The sequence below is a fragment of the Sander vitreus genome, chromosome 23 (assembly GCF_031162955.1).
Source record: "Sander vitreus isolate 19-12246 chromosome 23, sanVit1, whole genome shotgun sequence".
In the NCBI taxonomy this organism is placed as follows: Eukaryota; Metazoa; Chordata; class Actinopteri; order Perciformes; family Percidae; genus Sander; species Sander vitreus.
This window is the reverse complement of record NC_135877.1, coordinates 22,388,400-22,405,899: the sequence shown is the minus strand read 5'-3', so window position 1 is coordinate 22,405,899 and position 17,500 is coordinate 22,388,400. Positions and strand designations below refer to the sequence as shown.

Sequence of the window (17,500 nt, the reverse complement as noted above, 5' to 3'; positions counted from 1 at the left end):
ACAGCTAAACGGTGTAAAAGTGTCTGTATTTCACTGGAGAGGAACGTACGACAGTGTGCAGCTGCTGTTGTCGGAAAAACTACACAGATGTTGTGTTCACTTGAAATTTGCCTCGCCAGCCTCTTGCTGCATTCAAAGTTATTGTAGAATACCCTTTTCCCATCCAGTGGTTGTTTTTGTCATTTAACAGGAACTTACTGGTGAAATAAGTTGTTATTGTGTAAAATGTGTCACCTTTTTCAGCCCTTCTGAGTTTGCAGGTATGTCAAACGTCTTGTTTTGTCACAACTCAAAGATAGTTTACTGTCACAGAGGAGAGAAGAAACTAGAAGATATTCACATTTAACAAGCTGACATCACACAAGTGCAGATACTACAAACACTGCAGATGAAGCGTCGAAAAAAGTGACAAAAATGTCAACAAAAGCGACAAAAACATTGAAAAAAAACCACGACAGAAAGGCCGGAAAAAAACAAAAGGTAGAAACATCGACGAAAACGTTGAAATGTTTTTAAAAAGGCACCAAAAGCCCAAAGATATTGAATTCCTGTCCCAGAGGAGAGAAGAAACTAGAACAGTATTCACATTTAACAAGCTGACATCACACATGTTGACCTATTTTATCATAAAAAATGACTCTAATCGATTATAAACATTGATTCTTTGCAAGAAGGAAAAGACGATATTCATTTTACGGGTCTATTTGAATCCAAAAGTCACCTCTAACATATGTGATAAAGCAAGATGCAGACTGTCAGGGTTTTGGGTTTAATTAACCCAAAGATTTCAAAAAACCCTCCTCTAAATGTTGCGTCACTTACCAACCGTGCTAGAGAAAGGAGAAGCATTCAAGAAGAATTGGTAGGGGTTAAAAAAAGGATGATGATGAAGAAGAGGAGGCAGAAGATGCAGGGGGGAAGAGGCCCGCAGCGTTGCTCACCGGGACTCGTGGGATTCTGGGTATTCTTATGCTAATCCATCGCCGGGGATGAGGTGCAGAGCAGCCAAGCAAACAATGGCAGTGGAGCCAGAAAGTCTGGCCTGCAGTCTCCCAGGCCCTGAAAGGCATGTCAGGCAGGGAGGCTGCCGCTGCTGCAGCACCCAGAGGCCCGCCTGCAAGGAGGGGCCCCTGGAGGGGACGGGGGAACGGGGCCAAGATAGAGAGCGGGAGGGAGGGAGGGGAAAAGAGAGAGAGGAGAAGCTGCAGGGAGAGAACGGGAGGAGGGAGAGGAATGGGAAAGCAACAAATGGAAATGGAGAACGGGGAAGAAAGAAAAGGTAAGATCAGAAAAAAGTGACAGAGGGAGGGAGGACAAATAGACAGAAAGGAAGGGGGGGGTGGAGAGAGGAGAAATGAAAAGCTGCAGGGAGAGAAATGAAAAGCGGTGGGGAAAGAAGAGGAAGCAGAGAGAGGAGAAATGAAAAGCTGCAGGGAGAGAAATGAAAAGCAGCAGGGAGAGAAAAAGGGAAAGCAACAAATGGAGAACGGGGGAAGACAGAGAAGGTAAGATGTGAAAATAAACAGAAGTGATAGATGGAGGGAAGGCAGAAGAAACAGAAATGAAGGAGGGAAAGAGAGAGGAGAAATGAAAAGCTGCAGGGAGAGAAGAGGAGGGAGAGAATCCCAATCAGAAAAGGTTTTATTCAGTTGGTAGAGCAGACGCACATGTACAGAGGCTTGTTCCTCAACGCAGAAGGTCCAGGGTTCGAATCCGACCTGTGTGTCCCCCCCCCCCCCCCCCCCCCCCCTTCATGTCTCAGCTTTCCTGTCCAATAAAGGCAGAAATGCCCAAAAAAACACATTAAACAAGATAAGAGATATGGGAAAGAAAGAGGAGGTAAGATGAGGAACAAAACAGAAGTGACAGAAATGAAGGAGAGATGAGAAGCTGCAGGGAGGGAGGAGGAGGAGGAGGAGGAGGTGGAGGAGGAGGAGGAGGAGGAGGAGGGAGAGAAAAGGGGAATGGGAAAGCAACAAAAGGAAATGGGAGAACGGGGGAAGAAAGAGAAGGTAAGATGAGGAAAAAAAACGCTACGTGAAAGAGACAGATATGAAAAGGGGAGAGAGGCGAAAGGGAAATATGATTCTTGAAAGGAAAGATGATAAGATGGAGAGAAAGACCAAACTAATGTCGGTAAAGAAGAAAAAATGGACTCTGTTTTTTGCGAATTGCTGCAGTTGCATTTAAAATCAAATACTCCGTTTCTCAGTCATAACTCAGACAAATAATCTAAAGGGAGGGAGAGAGAGGAAAGAGAAAGGAGAGAAGAAATGAGAAGCTGCTGGGAAAGAAAAGGAGGAGGGAGGGAAAGGAGAGAGGAAATGAGAAGCTGCTGGGAGAGAAAAGGAGGGAGAGAAGGGGAAAGGGAAAGCAACAAATGGAAATGGAGAACATTGGGGAAGACTAAACAATTAAAACATTGAAATCTTTTTTTAATTGGACTGATAAAAAAGCCAGGGTTGAAACTAATACATAAAAACAAACCCTCTCATTCCGTGTCCGCAGCTCGCTTTCGTCCCAGCTGTCCTGTTAAACCGATCCCAATCTCCCTCATTACTGCATTTATTTGTACAGCTCAGGAGCTGTCGGTCTCCACCGGTCTTCCAATCAAGCCTCCGTGTCGTTTATTTAGTCTGCTGCCATTCTCCCAGAGCAGGAAGCGGAGACGCATTAAGGCTTGATTATTGACGTCTGGCCCCTCGCACTGCAGTCCGTCCAGAGCCGGGGAACAGGAGGAGGTAGGGAGCTGGATTATTAATGCCTCCCTACCAAAGTCCAGTGTCACTTTCCAGCATTTTAACATCTCTTTGAGGAGCTGTAAAGTCAATAAATCACGTGCGTGCACACGGGGAGCTGGAAGTGCTTCAGAGCTGCAGAACTTTCCAAAACAAGCTGTTCAATGTTTAGATATTGTAAAACCGTTTTTCCCCACCAACAAACACACAGCCTCTCCAAAAGTTTGGATTTTGTTGAAACATTTGTGAACCATTAGCAGTGTTTTCTCTAGGTTGTGGAAGACTTACGTGTGTGTATTTGGTGGGCGGGTTTTAGAAGTCCTCCCTCCAGAAAACGTTTTTTTTTTTTAAATAAAGAAAATTAGCAATTTTGCATAATTTCAATAATTATTCCCATATCCGTATCTAAAATATTGGAAAAGCTAGAGCAGATAATAAATAAATACTCAATAAACTGAGAGACATTTGCTAAAGATGTCCACTTGAGACTACTTTCAAAAAAAACACTTTGCAATAACAAATGTTAAAGACACAAACTCCAGTTGGTAGCATACAGCTAAAGACACAGGGTAACGTTAGCTCACCGGCTGTTAGCATACAGCTAAAGACACAGGGTAACGTTAGCTCACTGGCTGGACGCATACAGCTAAAGACACAGGGTAACGTTAGCTCACCGGCTGTTAGCATACAGCTTAAGACACAGGGTAACGTTAGCTCACTGGCTGGACGCACGCAGCTAAAGACACAGGGTAATGTTAGCTTATCGGCTGGACGAATGCAGCTAAAGACACAGTGTAACGTTAGCTTATTGGCTGGACGAATGCAGCTAAAGACACAGGGTAATATTAGCTTATCGGCTGGACGAATGCAGCTAAAGACAGGGTAACATTAGCTCACGGTCTCGACGCATGCAGCTAAAGACACAGGGTAACGTTAGCTCACGGGCTGGACACATGCAGCTAACGACACAGGGTAATGTTAGTCTATCGGTTGGACGCATGCAGCTAAAGACACAGGGTAATGTCAGCTTACCGGTACCCTGCAGCTGCACTTGTCCAATCACAAGCATTGTCTTGAGTGGCGTGTGCAAAATCACCATAATCCTGGGGCTGCACTGTGGTCTTCCTGTATGTGATTACTTGCCTGGCTTGACACATTTGCTCGCGTCTCGTGCAAGAAATAAAGGAGATGATATAATTGCTGCAGCGTGCAGACCGACGCGATCGCTACGTGCCCGGTATGAACGGGCAGATTGGATAACATGGGTGCCGTAATGAAAATAGGTTAGCTACGTGGCTATACGCGCTGCTTACGCGCCCGGTGTGTTTTCACTGTAAACCTGTCAGTGTCTGCGTTAAAGTGTCAAAAACAAGACTAACCGGCGTAATAATACAAGTGGTCGCAGTGAACTCCGAGTCTTTACACACGACTGGAGTAGACGCCTTCATGGCAGCAAAATATCATTTAACATAATAGTTTTTACTGCCGGCTCCCTCTGAAGCCAAATGAGTTATTATACCCAGAAGCCTCTAAAGAGCTCTCTTTTTTCTACAACTCCTAACTCACTGCTTGGGTTTCTGTTCCAGCATCCCTGGAGATGGTGTGACCTTAAATTCCTTCCCCTGAGGGGGGGAGGCTATGGCTCAGTGGTTCCCTATAAGGGCAGTTTATTCTGTACAGGTGGGACCGCTAACAATACCTCCTTTCATTCCCGTTCTCTCAAGACTCTGATGTCACATCCAGCTAGCCAAAGCTACGGTACGTTAACCTCCTGTTAGCTGCGGAGGAGGACAGAGACAGGAGAGACCAGGACAGAGAAAGAAAGGAAAGACAGGGCAGGATAATACGTGTTTTAAACTCTTACATAAGTGTCTCACCTACTTAAAAACTAACTTGCATATGTTTTGCGTTTATTTATATTTGTTGTCTTTGGAAAAGGAGAAGAGAGGATAGACAGGGAACAAGGACAGGAGATGAGAGGATAGACGGGGAACAAGGACAGGAGAAGAGAGGATAGATGGGGAACAAGGACAGGAGAAGAGAGGATAGACGGGGAACAAGGACAGGAGAAGAGAGGATAGACGGGGAACAAGGGAAGGAGAAGAGAGGATAGACGGGGAACAAGGACAGGAGAAGAGAGGATAGACGGGGAACAAGGGAAGGAGAAGAGAGGATAGACGGGGAACAAGGGAAGGAGAAGAGAGGATAGACGGGGAACAAGGACAGGAGAAGAGAGGATAGACGGGGAACAAGGACAGGAGAAGAGAGGATAGACGGGGAACAAGGGAAGGAGAAGAGAGGATAGACAGGGAACAAGGACAGGAGATGAGAGGATAGACGGGGAACAAGGACAGGAGAAGAGAGGATAGACAGGGAACAAGGACAGGAGAGGAGAGGATAGACGGGGGAACAAGGGAAGGAGAAGAGAGGATAGACGGGGAACAAGGACAGGAGAAGAGAGGATAGACGGGGAACAAGGGAAGGAGAAGAGAGGATAGACGGGGAACAAGGACAGGAGAAGAGAGGATAGACGGGGAACAAGGGAAGGAGAAGAGAGGATAGACGGGGAACAAGGACAGGAGAAGAGAGGATAGACGGGGAACAAGGGAAGGAGAAGAGAGGATAGACGGGGAACAAGGACAGGAGAAGAGAGGATAGACGGGGAACAAGGACAGGAGAAGAGAGGATAGACGGGGAACAAGGGAAGGAGAGGAAAGGCATATGCGGGGCTTGCATGATTTCATAGTCCCCGCATTTTCCATCACATTTTTTAAGAAAACGTGACGCATAATCAAGGATTTTAGCCCAAAACAATCACAAAATAACTGCATTTTTCTGTAAAAGTGCGGCGTGTTTGAAAATATGCATTTTTAACTCAAGAATTAGGTATAGTTTCTTATAAATGAGGTTTTTAATTGACCATGAATTCCAAAAGTAAGTGTAAAACTGTAGTGGCAGTAAGTTGGTGTTAGTATGTATGTAGTAGTAGTATTAGGTGTTTAGAAATGGTAGTGAAAAGAAGCTTTAAACAGAAAAAAAAGCACCAAAAACATTGAAAAAGAGACCAAAAACATGAGAAAAAATTTAGATTTTCAGTTTTGACCCAGAAGACAACAGGAGGGTTAAACGGGGATTGTAACCTCAACACTCGTCGGGATACCTGATATCAGAAGAACATGAGTCGGCAGTAACCAGACGCTGGTATCTGCATTTAAAGAAATCGGTGTAAGCTTCTGCAGCCGAGGGAAGACGAGTTAGTAGTTTAACTGAGAAGCAGAACGAAGGATTAGAGACAAGTTTGAACATGAGGAAGAGGAGTGAGAGTCACAGAGGGGGGAGGGAGAGAGGGGGGGGGGAAAGAGGGACACAGGGACAGAGAGAGAGAGAGAGAGGGAGGGAGAGAGAGAGAGAGAGAGAGAGAGAGAGAGAGAGAGAGAGAGAGAGAGAGAGAGAGAGGGACAGAGAGGGACAGAGAGAGAGAGAGAGACAGACACAGAGGGAGGGAGGGAGAGAGAGAGGGGGGAGAGGGAGGGAGGGACACAGAGAGACAGAGGGGGAGAGAGAGAGAGAGAGAGGGGGGGAGAGGGGGGGGGGAGAGAGGGACACAGAGAGAGAGAGAGAGAGGGGGGGGAGAGAGAGGGAGGAGGGAGAGAGGGGGGGGGGAAAGAGGGACACAGAGAGACAGAGAGAGAGAGGGAGGGAGAGAGAGGGACGGAGAGAGAGGGACAGACAGAGAGAGAGAGAGAGGGAGAGAGAGAGGGACACAGAGAGGGAGGGAGAGACACAGGGAGGGAGAGACAGAGAGAGAGACAGAGAGAGAGACAGACAGAGAGAGAGACAGAGAGAGAGAGACAGAGAGAGAGAGAGAGAGACCGTATCGTTGTGGTATCGATATCGAGGTATTTGGTCAAAAAATATTGTGATGAGCCTCTCAGTACATGTGCGCCTGCTCTACCCGCTGAACCAACCCGGCCACTTTCTGTCTGTTTTTAACCCTCCTGTTGTCCTCGGGTCAAATTTGAGTAAATTTGGGTTTCTTTCAACCAAATTGTCAAAAAATAATGTGGATGGTTCCATAAGACGCGCTTCACAAGTAAAGTGTAAATATATATGTGTGTGTGTGTGTGTATATATATATATATATATAGAGAGAGAGAGAGAGAGAGAGAGATAGTGTGGACTGGATTCATATGTATTAAGTTAAGACCTGGTTTTAGGATTAGGGTTAGAATGAGGTTAAGGTTAGGGTGAGGGTTAAGGTTAGGCATTTAGTGGTGATGGTTAAGGTTAGGGTAAGGGTTAGGGTAAGGGTTAAGGTTAGGCATTTAGTGGTGATGGTTAAGGTTAGGGTAAGGGGTAAGGGTTAGGGTGAGGGTGAGGGTTAAGGTTAGGCATTTAGTGGTGATGGTTAAGGTTAGGGTAAGGGGCTAGGGAATGCATTATGTCAATGACGGGTCCCCACAAAGATAGTGAGACAAACCTGTGTGATTGTCGTATAATATTTTACATGTTTCATTGCTTTCCCCTGTCACATATTCTCTTGTTCATCTGTGTTCGTGATGTCGGCCCTTGTTTTAATGTGTGTCTGTATCTGTGTTGCTTTCTCTTGTTCAGTAGTGATATATTGGAGCTAAACAAGTAAAACGGAAATGATTTACGTTTTAGTTTTATCAGTTTTTTTAACGTGGCAATATCATTTGTTTACTAAAAATATTTCCCACTGCTTATTTTCGTTTTAGTTTACTATCATAAAGCCCTGGTGAGCAGTCGCCTTACCTTGTGTGTTCAAAGGGGTGTGTGTGTGTGTGTGTGTGTGTGCGCGCTCGCGCCTGTATGTATGTGTGTTTGTGCGTGCGTGTGTGTGTGTGTGTGTGCGCGCGCACGCGCCTGTGTGTGTGCGCGCGCCTGTATGTGTGTGCGCCTTAATGTATGTGTGTGTGGGTGTGCGTGTGGGTGCGCGCCTGGATGTATTCCTGTGTGTGTGTGTGTGTGTGAGAGAGAGTGTGTGTGTGTGTGAGAGAGTGTGTGTGTCTGTGTGTGTGTGTGTGAGTGAGAGAGTGTGTGTGTGGCTTAATGTATGTGTGTATGCGTGTGTGCGCGCCTGTATGTATTCCTGTGTGTGTGTGTGTGTGCGTGTGTGCGAGCGCCTGTATGTATTCCTGTGTGTGTGTGAAGACAGCTTCCTGTCTCGGGGCCTGTCCTTCCTGAACCTGCCTCGTCTTGCCCTCCCTCCCTCCGTCCGTCTGTCTGAATGTGTCTTTGTGTGTGTTATCTCCCCGTCAAGCTGCTGCTGTTGTTGTTGTTGTTGTCGGCCTCTAAATGGAGCAAGGAGCCACAAACAAACTTCAGGTTTTGTTGTGGCAGCGAGGTGAAAACATTTCCACTTTTCTGTTATCAACAAGGCGACGCCGACACACAACACACACTCCTTCACTCACTCTCTCACAACACACACTCCTTCACTCACTCTCTCACAACACACACTCCTTCACTCACTCTCTCACAACACACACTCCTTCACTCACTCTCTCACAACACACACTCCTTCACTCACACTCCTTCACTCACTCTCACAACACACACTCCTTCACTCACACTCCTTCACTCACTCTCTCACAACACACACTCCTTCACTCACTCTCTCACAACACACACTCCTTCACTCACTCTCACACAACACACACTCCTTCACACACACTCCTTCACTCACTCTCTCACAACACACACTCCTTCACTCACTCTCTCACAACACACACTCCTTCACACACACTCCTTCACTCACTCTCTCACAACACACACTCCTTCACTCACTCTCTCACAGCACACACTCCTTCACTCACTCTCTCACAGCACACACTCCTTCACTCACTCTCTCACAACACACACTCCTTCACTCACTCTCCTTCACTCACTCTCTCACAGCACACACTCCTTCACTCACTCTCTCACAGCACACACTCCTTCACACACACTCCTTCACTCACTCTCTCACAACACACACTCCTTCACTCACTCTCTCACAGCACACACTCCTTCACTCACTCTCACAGCACTCTCACAGCACACACTCCTTCACTCACTCTCTCACAACACACACTCCTTCACTCACTCTCTCACAACACACACTCCTTCACACACACTCCTTCACTCACTCTCTCACAACACACACTCCTTCACACACACTCCTTCACTCACTCTCTCACAACACACACTCCTTCAATCACTCTCTCACTACTCACTACTACTCACTTTTTTTTTCTCGTTTTTCTGGTCGTTTTTTTGTCCTTTTTTCTGGGTTTTTTTTCAGGTTTTTTTTGTCGTTTTTTTTTCTCGTTTTTTCTGGTCGTTTTTTGTCGTTTCCTTCACTCACTCTCTCACAGCACACACTCCTTCACTCACTCTCTCACAACACACACTCCTTCACTCACTCTCACAACACACACTCCTTCACTCACTCTCTCACAACACACACTCCTTCACTCACTCTCTCACAACACACACTCCTTCACTCACTCTCTCACAACACACACTCCTTCACTCACTCTCTCACAACACACACTCCTTCACTCACTCTCTCACAACACACACTCCTTCACTCACTCTCTCACAACACACACTCCTTCACTCACTCTCTCAACACACACTCCTTCACTCACTCTCTCACACACACACTCCTTCACTCACTCTCTCACACACACTCCTTCACTCACTCTCTCACAACACACACTCCTTCACTCACTCTCTCACAGCACACACTCCTTCACTCACCATCCCTGCACACACACATTATCTACCTCGTTTTTCCTCTCATGCACATTCCTTATCAGTACTCGGGTTAGAAAATGTGCACCTATGATAAAAAAAGGACTATCTTAACCTTTTTTAAACCTCAAACTAGCTGTTGTGTGTATATAGGACTGTGTATTGGCAAGAATCTGGCGATACGATACGTATCACGATACATGGGTCATGATTCAATATATTGCGATATATTTGCGTAAGGCGAGATATTGGGATTTTTTTAAAAGTATATTTCTGGAAAAACTAAAATAATAATAAAATTGTGTGACGTCCGGTTGTGTTGTATAACTCCCCCAGCGTAGGACAAGTAGACTTATATTTCACAATTACTGCTTTCAGTCTGGTGGTTCATAGATCTGTCCGAACTCAACGGCAGCTTCAGGCTTGGGTTTGATTTTCTGAGAGTTTTCAGAGGTTATGAGGAGCAATATGAGAGAGACATTTGGTGATCATTGATCATTGTTTACGTACATTAACCCACGTTTTTATTCATTAGTAAGCTACAGGACAGCGTCTCTCATAACATGACCTGCGTGAAAGAGAAAAAAGAAATGAACATGTCATTGTCCCCAGCACTTCTGGAAATGTTCTTCTGAATGCGTCTCTGTCCCCGGGACATTTCACACCAAACTGACGCCCATGGGTTTTTTTGTTTTTTTTGTTTTTTTTGTCCTTTTTTTTTTGTCGTTTTTTTTGTCCTTTTTGTGGTCGTTTTTTTTGTGGTCGTTTCTAGTCGTTTTTTTGTCATTCTTTTGTTGTTTTTTTTGTTTGTTGTTTTTTTTCGTTTTTCTGGTCGTTTTTTTGTTGTTTTTTTGTCTTTTTCTTTTTTTGGGTCGTTTTTTTTCAGGGGTTTTTTGTCGTTTTTTTTCGTTTTTCTGGTAGTTTTTTGTCGTTTTTTTTCGTTTTTCTGGTCGTTTTTTTGTCCGTTTTTTGTTGTTTTTTTGTCTTTTTCTTTTTTTGGGTCGTTTTTTGTCCTTTTTTTCTGGGGTTTTTTTCAGGTTGTTTTGTGGGTTTTTTTTCGTTTTTTCGCGTTTTTTTGTCCGTTTTTTTGTCTTTTTCTTTTTTTGGGTCGTTTTTTGTCCTTTTTTTCGGGGGGTTTTTTCAGGTTGTTTTTGTCGGGTTTTTTTCGTTTTTCTGGTCGTTTTTTTGTCATTTTTTTCTCCTTTTTTTGTCGGTTTTTTTGTTTGTTTTTTTCGGGGTTTTTTCAGGTTGTTTTTGTCGGGTCGTCGTTTTGGTCTTTTTTCAGGTTGTTTTTGTCGGGGTTTTTTTTCGTTTTTCTGGTAGTTTTTTGTCGTTTTTTTTGTCTTTTTCTTTTTTTGGGTCGTTTTTTTTGTCGTTTTTTTGTCTCTGTCCCCAGCACATTTCAAAGCAAACTGACAGAGCAGAGCTCTCCCTTCTCTTCACTGAAGCCTCTGTGTTTACAGGCTGGTGGTGATGACCAATGTGCTATAGGTGCCAAAAATAAATGTATGTTTGGTACTGCCAGTTACACTTTGTGAGAAATAAATCGTCGTGATATCAGTTCTAAGCTAAAAAATCATGATTCATATTTCCCCCCCAATCGTGCAGGCCTATTTTCGATGTATCGTGAGACCCTTATTTAAAGCTGATGCTGGTCCTGTTAAATATTCCCTAATGCTGACCTTAACACCAAGCAACCTTTCAAGCTGAGTTTTTGTCTCCGACAAATGTCCAATCTGGGAATGAAATCCTGAGTCTTGCTAGAGTTAGGGGCGCTCTCCCGTCCCAGTGAGATGCAGATACAGATTTCTGTGTTCCAGTTCTCCTTCGTGTTGCTTCGATGCCGCAGTTAAGACGAGGAAAGTATTAAAGGTATGGAAAGGTATCTCGGTTAGAGGTTCTGAATTTCGGTTTTGATTAATCAGTCCCTCCCGAAAAACACGGTTATGCAATCGCATAACATTGCATAAATATCCCGCATATTCCATCGCATGTTTTAAGAAAACGTGACGCATAATTAAGGAGTTCTGCCCGCAACAATCACAAAAAAACTCCGTATTTTTCTGGAAGGACTGGTTCATCGTCCAGCTCTAGTTTAGTCTTTTCAAAAGTCTTTTCCCAGTCTTCTAGTGGAGGGTAGGCGTTAACTTGGCACTGCTTCACACACTTTTTCTGTCTGACGTCCCACTACGCTCCCCCTCATTTACTTGTGTGTTGTGTACTTGTAATTCATATATATGTGTGTGTGTGTGTGTGTGTGTGTGTGTGTCTCTGTTCTCGGCCTCCTCAGCCAGAGATGTGTGAAAAGTGGGTCACAGGTCGACCTCTTTGTCCCCCCGGGCAAATGAAAAGTGACGGACACCGGCCTCGCATCAGCACTAATTCACTGTCCCTCTCACACACACACACACACACACACACACACACACACATACACACACATACACACACACACACACATACACACACACACACCTCCATCCCTCTGGGTGCCCACTAATTGCGGCATGCCGTTATCAGCGCTGCGCTGGGCCAGCGCCTGTAATTTGCAGAACATCCCTGGACAAATAATTTGGTAGTTAGTCGGACCTTCGGAGGCCAGCGCCGGGCCGGCAGGGGTCACCGTGTCGGGGGGGGTTGGAGAGAGAGGAGAGAGACTTTATATTTTGTCTTATCAGGACCAGGTATGATGTCTCTTTCTAAATGTTTGAGCTGAATCTCATTGTCAGATACATCTTTTATTTATTTTTAGCTGCGTCATTGAACACAGAACAGTGCAGGATTTCTTGCATGACGGTCGTTAACGTTAGATGGGAGATGACGGTCTGTCTTTAGATGTGAGATGGTCTGTTCAAAGTCTTCTAGTGTCTGGTAGGTTATAATTAAACCAGCAATATGAATCGAAAATGTTTAACTCAACTTCTCTCTTGTGTTTTCTCCTCCTTCAGGGTTTTGGAGCCAGAGAGCCAGTGAGACAGAAGAGGACCTGATATTGTGATATCTTCATCATCCAAAAGACTTTCTGTCAGGACTCGTCTAGCGGACCAGAAGCCCCTGAACCCAGAGCAACCCCTCCCCCCGATCTGGTCCAGTCCCAGTCTGCTGCAGCATGGCGGGTCTGCCCCTCTGTTTGGCTGTGATGGCCACCACGCTCCTGCTCACCCTCAGAGCCCACGGTGAGACATTTGCTTCACTCACCAGTAGGGTTGGGCATCGTTTAGATTTTAAAGCTCCCATATTATGCTCATTTTCAGGTTCATAGTTGTATTTTAAGGTTGTACCAGAATAGGTTTACATGGTTTAATTTTCAAAAAACACCATATTGTTGTTGTACTGCACCGCTCTCTCTCACTGCTGCAGATCCTCTTTTCAGCTGGTCTCTGTTTTAGCTACAGAGTGAGACCTCTCTTCTTCTGCTTCTTCTGTACTATCTTTGATTGCACATGCTCAGTAGCTCAGATGTAGCTCATGTCAGCTAGCTAGCTCCATAGACAGTAAAAGAAAGGCTGTTTCTCCTCCTTCAGTCAGTTACAAGGCAGGAATAGCTGGGAGACTTCTTCTAAATGAGGGCGCACATGGAAGTAGTTCTTTTGTAGATTATGGTGAACTGGTGTGTGTTGTAGCAGTGCTTTGCTATTGAGAACGAGGTAGCATGTTAGCATGCTAACGCTACGAGCTAATGGTTGCGGTTAGCCAGCTCGTTTCGGCTTGTGACGTCACAAGCCGTGCAGATGTTGACCAGCTGACCCGGAGACTGAAGGCAGGACACGTTCAGAAACCGTATCTCACTCAGAACAGCATGGAGGGTTTATTTCTAAGTGTGTAGAGACACAAAATAACTCCCCAAATCCCAGAAAGTGTTTTTTTCATAATATGTTCTTTAACGATTCTGATTCCAATTGTGATTCTTCCTTTCGATTCTGGTTCTCATCGATTCTCGATTCTTTGAGGGGTGGACATGACGTCACTGTAGCTTTTCTCCGCCATCTTTACGACCAACGGTCTCAGTTATGCCTGCGATGTGTTGTGCAGTTTGCTGCAACAACAGCCGAAAGAGGAACCCCCCAAACTGGTATTTTATTCTATACCAAAAGAAAAGTATAGAAGAAAGAAGTGGTTAGCTGTCATTCGAAGAGATCATTGGACACCCACGTCTCGCACCTTACTACGCAATGAACACTTCGTGTCAGGTAAGCCTTCGTCTCAATTTAGCTACGTAGCTAGCTAGCTATTAGCAGCTAGGGACGAAACAAGCTAACGCTAGCTTTCGGGGCATTTGGAAAGTCACTATTTCTGCACCACTAACAAGGCTGAAAATAGCACCACACTTCAACGGTAGTATAATGAGGGTCCCTACATGTAAACAGAAGCATTGAGGACTCTGTAAGTGTGCAGACAGTTTATTAAAAAGAAAGTTTTTTACTTTTTAATAAACTATCTGTACACTTACAGAGCTTAAACTTATTTTAGTCCAATATGAGATCGTATTCACGTTTCGATGCATGGATTATTTGATTGTTTTCAACACCTCTACCCTTTTCTCAACGTTTTTCTCATTTCTTGTTTTGTTGTGGTTGTTTTTCAACTTTTTTGTGGCTTTTTTTTCGCCATCTTCATTTCAATCAGGAGAGACTTCGTTGCAGATATGCAAATATTTATTGGCGATAAGCACAGGGGTTCATATGTTTTGGAAAAAACCTGGAAATCCCAGGCCTGGAAAGGTTTTGGAAACATAAAAAGACCCAGAAAGTTTTGGAAAAGTCCTGGAATTTTAAACACGGCATAATAATATATGTTTAATTTACGAATCCCACTATGAACCACATTAATTGTTAATTGCTAAACCTCTGAGGGGAAACTTCAACACAGATTTCTATTCTTGTTGTATAATGTCGACTGACATTTTCAGGAATACATAGTCATGGACATTTGCCGAAAAGTTCATGGAAAGGTATTGGTTAAAAATAGGGGCTGTCAAAATAAGGCGTTTAAAAAAAAAAAAAATAAGGCAGATTAATCCATTCCATATTGACGTTTGACCCGGAGCCGTTCTAGCACCACTGGACTGTAAAATGAAGGAGGAGACGAGGATGTTCTGCCTGGATCATTGATGAACATTTACTTGGTGCCACTGATATGTCTGCTCTTCTCTCTGCTGCTCTGAAGACGATACAGGCAACACTGCCGCCGCTGCACGTGACGCTAGTTAACACTATACTCGACAGCAGCTAACGTTAGCCTCCCACTAGCTAGTTAACACTATACTCGACAGCAGCTAACGTTAGCCTCCCGCTAGCTAGTTAACACTATACTCGACAGCAGCTAACGTTAGCCTCCCGCTAGCTAGTTAACACTATACTCGACAGCAGCTAACGTTAGCCTCCCACTAGCTAGTTAACACTATACTAGACAGCAGCTAACGTTAGCCTCCCACTAGCTAGTTAACACTATACTCGACAGCAGCTAACGTTAGCCTCCCGCTAGCTAGTTAACACTATACTCGACAGCAGCTAACGTTAGCCTCCCGCTAGCTAGTTAACACTATACTCGACAGCAGCTAACGTTAGCCTCCCGCTAGCTAGTTAACACTATACTCGACAGCAGCTAACGTTAGCCTCCCGCTAGCTAGTTAACACTATACTCGACAGCAGCTAACGTTAGCCTCCCGCTAGCTAGTTAACACTATACTCGACAGCAGCTAACGTTAGCCTACCCGCTAGCTAGTTAACACTATACTCGACAGCAGCTAACGTTAGCCTACCCGCTAGCTAGTTAACACTATACTCGACAGCAGCTAACGTTAGCCTACCGCTAGCTAGTTAACACTATACTCGACAGCAGCTAACATTAGCCTACCGCTAGCTAGTTAACACTATACTCGACAGCAGCTAACGTTAGCCTACCGCTAGCTAGTTAACACTATACTCGACAGCAGCTAACGTTAGCCTCCCGCTAGGTAGTTAACACTATACTCGACAGCAGCTAACGTTAGCCTCCCGCTAGCTAGTTAACACTATACTCGACAGCAGCTAACGTTAGCCTACCGCTAGCTGGTAGCTGGATTAAACAGGGTTAAATGCTGACAGCTAACGCTAGACGGTGTAAAGTGTGACTGTGTTTTACTGTAGAGGATTCAACACCGGGATGTAACAATCTGCAGCTGCCGTCGGAGAAACAACACAGACGGTGTGTTCAATGAAACTGGTAAACTACAGCCTCGTGGTGCATTTGAAGTTATTGTAAATGTCCTTTTCCATCTGGTTGTTGTTTTTGTCGTTCAACAGCAATTTACTAGTGAAATAAGTTATTGTTATACATTATTATTAAACATTTAATGTTGACCATATGGCCTTAGCAATAAACAAGCCGTTCTTTAATGTCACCGACTGTTGTTTATACCTTTCTTTTTTTCGGGCACCGTTAATTATGTATGTGATTAATTCCGATTAATTAATCACAGAGTATGTAATTAATTACATTACATTACATCGATTGACAGCCCTAGTTAAAATACGTATGAACCCTGTAAGCATAATATGAAATGTACAGAGACTTTGGGGATTAGACTCCATCATTAAAAATATTTTAAAGGGGTAGAGAAACAGACATTTCCCCCCCCCCCCCCCCGATGGAGCCTAGACACTGGTGATGGCGGAGAGGGAACCCAGAGGCTGAACCAAGGAGCTGTCTGCCGGAAAGGGACTCGGGTTGCGTTGGGTGACGACGCCCGGAGGTGGAAGATGAGGAGGAGGAGGGTTGCACGTTTGCCTGAGAAGACAGCTGATCGCAAGGAGAGAGACCTTTAAAGCAGGATGTCATGCTGTGATTGGATCATGAATTTCGTGACCAATTCTGATTGGTTTACTGAAGAGTGAACGCCTCTTAACAGCTGAATAGATTTAGGGAGAGAGAGTGGTGATTGCCGTAATTAGAAGTCTTCCTGAAAGACTTTGCGCTGAGCTTCATGTGTGTTTTCTTCATCTTTTTTTGTTTAATTCTGTTTTGAATGGTCATGTGAGATGTGATGTCAGACGTGTTAATACGGACGGAGATTTTTGGTGTTTTTCCACCACATGGTACCTGCTGGCATCGCCTCGCCTCTACTCGTCTTTTTAGGTTTCCCATTCTGATCAAGAGTCCCTGCTACCTGCTGACAGCTACTTTATTTAGTCTCACCTCCGTGGAGGCTCCAGGAGAGCTGAGGAGATACCAAAAGGTGACCTGAAAACCTGCAGACTCCTGATTGGTCGGAGAGAATCGGCACCAATCACTGCGTCGTCATTGCTGTAGCGACAGACGGGGGTGTCCTGAACAAACCCACCATTTGTTTTGCTGCCTCCAGCTTCTTTAGAAACTAAATGTGTCTTCTGGCAAACAGCCACATGCCGAGAATCAACAACACACCTTCCACGCTCGCCTCAGGCATGAGGCGGTACTAAATCTGCAATGGAAAAAGGAGGACGGGGCACCGTGGTCGAGCAGGTACCACGTAGTGGAAAAAAAACCATTTGTTCAGCCACTGGAGCTGAAACTGTCTGTGTCTCAAAACGCAGCTTTAAAAATGAAATCGTAGCTTTAGTCCTGATTATTTCTCAGAATTATCTGCACTGAAAGCTGTTTTCTTGGCGCGTTTCAGCTGCAGAGTTATTCATTAACATGTTGGGTTTTTTCATTGAGATAAGCAGTACATTAACATAAAAAGTCATCATGGCCGCCCTCTGTTATCAGCAGCCCTTCCTGTGCACACAGATCTGTATCGGAGGCCTGTTGTTGAAGCTGTGACTACGTGGTAATCAGCTGGCAGCGGAGAGACGAATGAATGAAAGGGACGACAGATCCAAACGTTTCCTTCTTTTAGTTTCTGAAAGAATTTTCTGACACACACACACACGTAGACACACACACACGTAGACACACACACACGTAGACACACACACACACACACAGACACGTAGACACACACACACACACACACACACACACAGACACACACACACACA

The 17,500-nt window shown here is 44.8% G+C and overlaps 1 protein-coding gene across 2 annotated transcripts in view; it reads left to right on the top strand.

Annotated features, from left to right (window-relative positions):
* LOC144512084 (bone morphogenetic protein receptor type-1A-like) overlaps nt 1–17,500 on the top strand; it is a 67,032-nt gene that overhangs the window by 31,302 nt on the left and 18,230 nt on the right. For both annotated transcript variants that reach the window (XM_078242646.1, XM_078242645.1), the window contains exon 3: nt 12,449–12,676. In XM_078242646.1, coding sequence (XP_078098772.1) covers nt 12,610–12,676 — 67 coding nt within the window. In that variant the 5' untranslated portion in view covers nt 12,449–12,609. The remainder of the gene's footprint in view (nt 1–12,448; nt 12,677–17,500) is intronic.